The sequence below is a fragment of the Oryzias latipes genome, chromosome 12 (assembly GCF_002234675.1).
Source record: "Oryzias latipes chromosome 12, ASM223467v1".
Classification (NCBI taxonomy): domain Eukaryota; kingdom Metazoa; phylum Chordata; class Actinopteri; order Beloniformes; family Adrianichthyidae; genus Oryzias; species Oryzias latipes.
Window position 1 is genome coordinate 9,951,896 of NC_019870.2, and position 8,464 is coordinate 9,960,359.

The 8,464-nt window shown below is 38.6% G+C and overlaps 1 protein-coding gene and 1 non-coding gene across 9 annotated transcripts in view; both read left to right on the forward strand.

Moving 5' to 3' along the window:
- Positions 1–3,994, forward strand: part of nedd4l (neural precursor cell expressed, developmentally down-regulated 4-like, E3 ubiquitin protein ligase) — a 43,609-nt gene extending 39,615 nt beyond the window's left edge. For all 8 annotated transcript variants that reach the window (XM_020707594.2, XM_020707595.2, XM_011481673.3 and 5 more), the window contains 4 exons: positions 184–291; positions 1,288–1,384; positions 2,167–2,239; positions 2,320–3,994. In XM_020707594.2, coding sequence (XP_020563253.1) covers positions 184–291; positions 1,288–1,384; positions 2,167–2,239; positions 2,320–2,422 — 381 coding nt within the window. In that variant the 3' untranslated portion in view covers positions 2,423–3,994. The remainder of the gene's footprint in view (positions 1–183; positions 292–1,287; positions 1,385–2,166; positions 2,240–2,319) is intronic.
- A 4,184-nt stretch (positions 3,995–8,178) lies between these two features.
- Positions 8,179–8,288, forward strand: mir122 (microRNA 122). The gene has a single exon (NR_107148.1). It is a non-coding gene; the product is annotated as a microRNA 122 (primary transcript).
- The last annotated feature ends 176 nt before the right edge of the window (positions 8,289–8,464 follow it).

An 8,464-nucleotide genomic window follows, 5' to 3' on the forward strand; every position in this document is an offset into this window, starting at 1 on the left:
TATAAACATAGCAAAGAATCTGATGTGCTTCTAGGCCCTTAAATTACAGATGATGATTTTTGTTTTGTAATTTGTGTATAAATGATCAGAGACTAATAAGACTGCGTAGAATATTAATTTAAAAGTCAACCGTTCTTTCATTTGAAGTTTTGGCATCTTTTTGTCTTCTGCTTCTGTGTGTAGCTGCTCATGTGCGGTCTGGGCGATGTTGACGTCAACGATTGGAGACAACACACTGTTTACAAGAACAGCTACTGCCCCAACCATCCAGTCATTCAGTGGTTCTGGAAGGTCTGTTACATCTAAATATCATGAAGTCATAAAGCCATGCATCCAAAAGCATACACGCCACATGCAGCTGCCTCTCATCCAAAAGCATCTTTTCTGCTTTTGGATATTTGACAGCCTTCCAGCTTAATTTAACAGAGTTAGGGTTAGGAAGCGCTCCTTCAGGATGAAAGTTTCCCTGCAGTCGTGCTTTTGTCCATCTGACTCCGGAAAGGTTTGCTGGCCTCATTTTTGAAGATCAAAGTCTGTTTGGACACACAGACTTGTTTGCTCTGATGAAAGAACCTAAACTGTTACCTCCACTGCTTATTATCTTGACTTGAGCATTGACACACTCGTGCACATTGAATGCACCTCTGTTTGAATGTGAACTGCTAGTTTTTGTCTCAGTAGAACACGGTGACCCAATTCATGTCCATGTGATTCTGTTAGAGGCTCAACCAGTTGCTGTTTTTAATGCACTCAAAATGGAGTTCACTGAATTTTACTGCGGCTGCACTTCACAGGAAACCACAGCTCAAACAAAGTGGTGTAACTTTACTCAAAAAAACAAAACAAGGTGCAAATAAAAAGATAAAATAGCCTTTGTAAATACTAAACACACAGTAGTTCTGGGTCAAGGGTCAAAATGGAGGTTACATTTCTGAGTTCAGTTATGTCCGCAAACTTTTAAGTTGAAACTTAATGTTTTTAGTTCAGTTCATTTACTAAGTTCTTAATAGGCTATAAATAACTAGGATCTGCTAAAGGAGGTGCTCCAGCTACACGTTCCACTTTTAGAGGATTTAGTGTATTTACAGTAAAATGTCAGTAAAATGATCAGGGTTTTTCTGTCTCACTGAATATTATTAAACCAGTCTATACACCGGTACTACAACATGTATGCATGCTATAATAAGGCAGAGAGGAGAAAACTTTCTGTTTCAACCTTTAAAGCATTCTTTTGAAAAATATTTAGAAATAATCCTTGTCAATCGTTTGGCCATCTTGTGTTTTTAGGTCGTCCTGCTAATGGACGCTGAGAAGAGAATCCGCCTCCTGCAGTTTGTTACAGGAACATCCCGGGTTCCCATGAATGGCTTTGCTGAGCTTTATGGTATAAACATCACACAATAATGTTAGCTTTCTATAACCTATAGTTATGAGAATGGGCAGCTTTTTGTGTTCTGGCAAATTTAATAAATATTATTTAGATAGATAGATAGATAGATAGATAGATAGATAGATAGATAGATAGATAGATAGATAGATAGATAGATAGATAGATAGATAGATAGATAGATAGATTTGAATGAATTTCCCTTGGGATCAATAATAATAACAAAATCCCAGTGTTCCCTCGTTTATCACGGGCCAAACGTTCTGAAAAAGAACTTGCGATTGGTGAAATCTGCAAAATATGCATCTTTATAATAATTCTAGATGTTTTAAGGCTGGAAAACGTCTCACTACACGTTTAATACTCTTATCTGACATACATGAACAATTCCACACTTTACTCTCTTGTTTAAGACGTCTCAAAGTTCAGACCTTTGAAGAAAAATGAACCCAGTATTGGAGATTAAAAATAAGATCCGCATGTGATCTATGACTTTTGTAGATTTGGCAATTTGCATGCACTCTGTACAAAAGACATGGCACAGAGGGGATTGATTGACAATAGTCTATCTCAGGACGCAGAGCAATGCGCTTAAAAAAAGAAAAGGATGCGTAATTGTACAGAAAAAATCAGCGAGACCGTGGATTGCAGTATAGCGAGGGAACACTGTAATTGCTAATACTCTTTTCAAGCTTTTAAACACAAATTCTGATAGGAAAAGAAACTTTAAGTAGCTCACCAAAAAAATGGTGTCGGTCATTGTTTTTCCACTGCTGCAGGCTCTAATGGACCACAGCTCTTCACCATTGAGCAGTGGGGAACACCAGATAAACTACCAAGGGCTCACACATGGTTTGTCCCAGCTGCACTGAATCTCTTCTTTAACTTGTAATAAAAGCTTTTTGGTAATGTGATGTTCTGTTTTCCCCTAGTTTCAACCGCTTGGATCTGCCTGCCTATGAATCATTCGAGGACCTGAGAGAGAAACTCCTCATGGCTGTAGAGAACGCTCAGGGGTTCGAGGGGGTAGACTAAATGTCAAAATTGAGGCCCTGGGGAGAAGGAAAAATCAGCTGCTGTTGCAGTTTTGCGTGAGCATGTTGTCCTTTAATGCCTGACCGTGCACCACCCTTACAGCATGGTGGCTTGAGACTGTACAGTGACTTGTCCCGCCAATATGCCTACATAGTCATTTTTTTTTAGATCTTTTCAGTGCGGATAGGTGACTCCACAAAACTGCCAGGGAAAGAAGAAGAACACTTCTCGGCTGAAACCTCTTTTCCTCTTTGAGCTGGCCCTCAAAAACACAGTTCCCTCCCTCTCTTCTCCCTCATCCTGTGAAAATCTACAGTGCTGGAAAAAATTTCATTTCAACAATTCTTTCACTATAGCACAGTGTTTTGGGCAGCCTTTAAAGGAAGGGTTTTGTTGTTGTTTTTTGGCATGGCCTTAACCCGGCTACCTACATGCACTACTTTTCAACAACAAAAAATGCAATGGCACTATGAAAACTACTCTTTCAAATCTTTAGACCAACACCAGATTACCTTAGGAATGCTAGCCAATCCCGTGTCAGGACATCGGCCACGCCCTTTTGTGAGCCTTGTTTGTTACCTGATCAGTTGTTGCCACCACAGCCTTTTTTTTTAAGTCACTGAGGAAAAATGTAACAACGGGGTAGCAAATATTCCCTCAACTTTTTGTTTTCAAATACATAGATGAGTATATAGATATTGTTTTGTCAACATGGAAAATATTTTCTTTTATCATTTCTATAACTCTTACAGGAAAGTACTCTGTGTATTTGTACTGATGAACAACGTCCTTCTTCACTATTTTGGCAGGTCTGGCAGGATGTCCATGTTACAGTCATAGCAAATGTGCTTGATAGGATGTTTTTTTTTGTTTTGTTTTCTTGTAGTGCTTTGAAAGCAGCATGCTAGTGTACCTGGTGTTTGCTTTAACTTCATACTAATTTAAGTGTAAGGGGTCTAAAGGTTGTGAAGGTGAAAACTAAAACCGGGGAGTTACTCTCATTACTTAATGCCTGGTGATGTTCATAATGCTGTAAATTGTTTTTGGAAAAGAAAAAGAATTTTAAGTTCCTTCATGATATATAAATATATGTATGTATTACATTTAACAAAAGTATTATTGATCAGCGTTGAAATGAGGCTGTGTGTGTGTGTGTGTGTGTGCGCGCGTGAGTGTATGAGAGAAAAGCTGTGATCGCCACCGACTATAAAGCAGCACGTTTCTTACAAAGATAATGTGTGTCTTTATTATGTTCTTTCTCATTTTCTAACACCACTGAACCTAAAGGGCACTTTATAGATCACTCTGAGGTCATGCTGCCTGATGTTTATCTTATTTACTTGAATGTGACTCTTTTTGTTTGTTTGTTTGTTTGTTTGTATTTCATTCAGAGCACTCACTTGGTGCAATATGAAAACTGTAAATCTGGACTGCTGCTATAGAAATGGTAAAGAAATGACTTTGTAATCTTCACTTTTCTCTATATTTTCCTTGTGCTCCTGTTTGTAAAATTCACACTCTTGACTGACTCTTCAAGTTCATTTTTATTAAGTAATTTCTTTTTTTTTTAATGATCAAAAATTGTTTTCATTGAAAGATTTCTTCAGTTTTCTGCATTTCTTTGTGGTTCTTACAATTTCAGTCCAATAAAAACAAAATTTCTCACTGTGTTGTTTTAATTCATTGATAATTGTTTTTAGAACTTTTAGCACTAAAGCGACATTTAAGCTGCATCAGGAGGATTTTTTATCCTTTTTTTTTCCAAGAGCAAAGTTCCAGGGATTTTAGTAGTTTAATTAAAACCATGGATGAAAAGGAATGAAAGGAGATAATAATAATACAATAATTTATTCAAAATTTAATACTATGTAATTGTTTTAAAAAATGTAATTAAAATGAAAGTTTTCTAAAAAAAAATAAAACTATGAATTTGTTTCTGTTTTCAAATTTAACCCCTGATCATGATGTTTTACTCAGCTGAATTTACTTTTTCTCCCCCCAGCAAATGGGAGAATCAACATTTTTTTTATTCATTTTTGATAAGAAGTTGCTTTCTGCCAAAAGGAATTGCCCAGGTCGGTGTAGAGCAGGTCCGGAGATCATCAGGGTATTCCTTTCTGGGGTAAATACTACTTTTTTCATGGTAGATGTGTCACAGGTGACGAGTAAATTGGTAGCAGGCTGATGGAAGCTTTGATTAAAAAAGGTCTTCTACGTCACCTCAGAGCCACGGTGGGGGCTCGCCTCGCAGGTGAGCACCTGGTGGTGGGACCCCTCGCCATTGGACCTGGCTAGGCTCAGCCCAAGAAGTCAACATGGGATTCCTTTTTAGTTGGGCCACCATCTACAGAAAGGATCATAAAGGGATTGTGTTCAAGGGCAGGTTTCCCAACCCATGGATATGGAATATTACCAACGGTACTATGAATCACCTCACTGAATGGGAAAGGGGCTGGGTTTGATGTAGGAGACTGAGCGGCACCACCAACAGATAGCCGGGCTTTCCTCCATGCGGTCTTTGGCTCCAAAACTCAACTCTATGATTACTCTTGGGTTCGCTCAGAAGCCCCCAACTCAGTCAACGTGTGTGTCGAGGTTCACACTGGTGAATAAAAGAGGGTTGTGTCCCAGTGCCTCTGGGTCAGGGACAGCTTTCTTACTGTGGTTTTGGCGAAAAGGTTAGGAAAAAAGCAGTACAGATTGCTCTTTAGGAGTCTCTTGGAAGGGAACTAGAAAGTGTTCTGACCGAGGACTCCACTGTTCTACCGAAAGACTCCCATGCAAGGAGTAAAAACAGTTGCCTTACTCTGAGCCTGAGGGGATTTTAGTGATTGGGCTTCTGTGCCAGACACAGTTTGTCCATGACAAACACCATTTTGAGCACATGGAACTTATAATCCTTATAATTGTTTATAATCCTCAAACTTGCTGTTGGTTTCTGGGGGTAAGGGATATCACTAAGCTGAAAACTGAAAAAGAAGTCCTATGGAGTAGCTGGCTGAGACACCTGAGGCAGGTTACAGGTATCCTCTTTCCAAGCAGCATGCAGCGAGAGCAGCTGCTGAGCCTAAAAAAAAAAATGGTCTGGGAAGAGTCCGAGAAGGGAAGAAAAACTATCAACGAAAATTTGACCAACCATTCAGTGCCTCAGAGGAAAAACGCAGTTCTCTGTCAATATTGTCTAGAATGCAGGTGGGGAGCTGATGACCTTGATGTTGTAGAAAGGTGAAAAAATACTTCTTATTCACTTGTGAAAGATCACTTGAATCCCGTCGACAAAGTGGAGGCTAAGGATGCAGGTGTGGGCAGTCTATCACCTAGGTCCCCCTGGCGTCAACAAGGAAGTTCTGCCCACACACAGCTAACTGGATTTTTCTCTTTTTCGAACCATTCTCTGTAAAACCTAGAGGAGGTTGTGTGTGAAAACTCCAGTAGATCAGCAGATTCTTAAATACGAAGACCAGCACCAACAACCACATCCGATCGTCTTGACCATGTCTACCTGCCTGCATCCTTTGAGTTGCTGCCATGTGATTGGCTGAATAGAATTCAAATCAATTCAATTTTGTTTATATAGCCCAATATTACAACTGTCATCTCAATAGGCTTCATACCGGTAATTGTATAAGAACATAACATTGATCATAAAAAATAGTAGGTAATTGCTAAACTAAACTAAACAGATTAAGCTAAACTGGACAACCAGTTAGAAATGTGTGTTAACTAGCAGTTGGACATGTGTGCCTAACAAAGTGACCAGTGAGTATACATGTGTGCTAGAAAAATAAGTCTAAAGTTCAATAGAATTCTATTTTGATTCATATTTTTTGCATCTTAATTGTTTTTTTTTTAATTTGCCAATATTTTGCTTTTTGAATTATTCTAGGATTCAATGTACACAAATTTCCTGTTAATTTCTGTTTTTTTGCTTTTTATTTTTTAATCATGAGATGACTGTATACTCCTCAGGGAGAAACAAGCAAATTTGAGGTCAATAAGTGGAAGTTAAATTATATAAATAATTCATATTTTATGTACTCCTTTTGTTTTCCTATTGCTTTCAGTATAGCCTACTTTAAATGAAAAAGCATTTTAGATCCTTAATGTTTATACCTACACAGATGTATTCATAATTTCAATTTAATAAGGGACTATCGTACTGACAGATTTCTTGCCTGATCTCAATAAACTTGAACTATTTCTTAATTTAATGTTTAAAATATTATCTAAACTTCAACATGTGTTTTAATTATCTCATTCCCCCATTAATCCTTTGTTTTTTCTTTATATTGCATCTGTAGGAAGGTTTTCCATATGCAGATTACTTTTCTATGTGTCTGTGTTTGAACCCCAATGAGATTAACCATAATCTCTTTCTGTCTTGCTATCGTGTGCATGGAGTGGCGTGGTGAAGGGACCTCAGTTCATTCACACACGCAATCTAAGAGTTATCAGCTCCAAGGACGAGCAAATAGAAGCCACCCGGCCAGTCCGGGGACATTTTATCACGCCCTTGTACCTTCCATCTGGTCACAAACAAAATCGAGAGCCAACCTGTCTTCAGGTCTAAAATAATCCCAAAAAAGTTCATTTTAAAGAATACAGTCTGTATATCCCTGCGTTTTATTCCAAGATGGCCTTGACCTGATAATTTACTTTCAGCTTAAACAAAATATAACATTCATTGAAAAATAAAAAAGAATAACTTGTAAATCTTAATTTACTAAACACAAGCATAACTTCAAATGGCTCATTAAAGAAAATTAGACAGACAAAATTGAAAAGTAGTGATAATGGCAAAAAAAAGAGAAATTTTGCAAGCATAATCATTTATGTCTTGTGATAAGAGCTTAGGGTCAAGATTTTTTTTTTAAGCTTTTAAATATTTTCTGAGGAAAATTTGTATCTAATCTGTAAATAACTTGTTATTTTTTGCTTTAATGTCTCTTTTTTTCCTTATCACTACAATCCAAAGTGCATATTTATGTTGATTGTTACTCTAAAGTTCCCTAAACTATGTCATGTTCAGTAAAATTCTGACTGGGGCACCTTTTTTGGGTCTCCCCTTCCTCCTCCCTTCAACCCTTTCTTCTGGTCAGGGTCGATCAATACTTCCCTCGTAGCTTATCGCTAATGTGCAACTGGCTGTTTGTCCTAACTTTGCTCTGTCTACATAAAGGCATGGACAGGACAGCTCCTAACCCAAATGTATCACGGATCCCTTCATGATCCCTGCTGCTGCTGACCCACTGCTGGACTTAAATCTAAGTTTGCCCCAACGCCAGGAACCAAGAGCAAGAGACTGGCAACTGAGGATGAATGAATGGAAGTGGAAAAACAAACGGTAAGTAGGTATCACCCCCCCCATTTAGGTCTTTAAAGGCTTTTTTGTGCCATCTATAAGGATTTTAGATCAACAAAAAGTGAAAGTAGAATTAGATAGGATCTGAGTCAAATTTGTTATGGAAGGATCTTTCCCACAAATGTTTGAGGTGCTGCAGCTGCATTCGTCCCAACAATCCGTAAAAGTTTGACGTGGATGGACTTTGGACATGTTGGATAAGCCGAAAGTATTTACTTGGCACCACTTTTTCCAAGCTTATCTGATAGCTAGACTAAACCTGAGCACAAAAACACATTGGTTAAAGCTGTGAGTTTTTACTCAGCTCTCCCCTCACTGAATGCACACATTCTGTTTTTTGTTTCCTCCAGGTCACCCATCAATCCACCCCAGCTTGTTTTATCCTCTGCACCCTGCAGCAAACCTTGTCCTCCAGAGCTGTGGAGTGTGACAATGGTGTTTGTTTCCTGCCTATCAAACGCCATTATCACACTAAATAGCTACAGTGTGAAAAAGCCTCAGTTTGTCACTTCTTCTTCCTCTATTTGGATCCCTCTTTCTCTCTTAGTCACACGTGTGTCACCAACGTCCGCCTTTATTCACTCAGTGAAGTGGCGAGCATGTGTCTGAGCGCATCAGAGGTGGCGACAGAACGGGACACGTTACACCGCTGCAAAAAAAGCGAGGATGGAAATAGACAT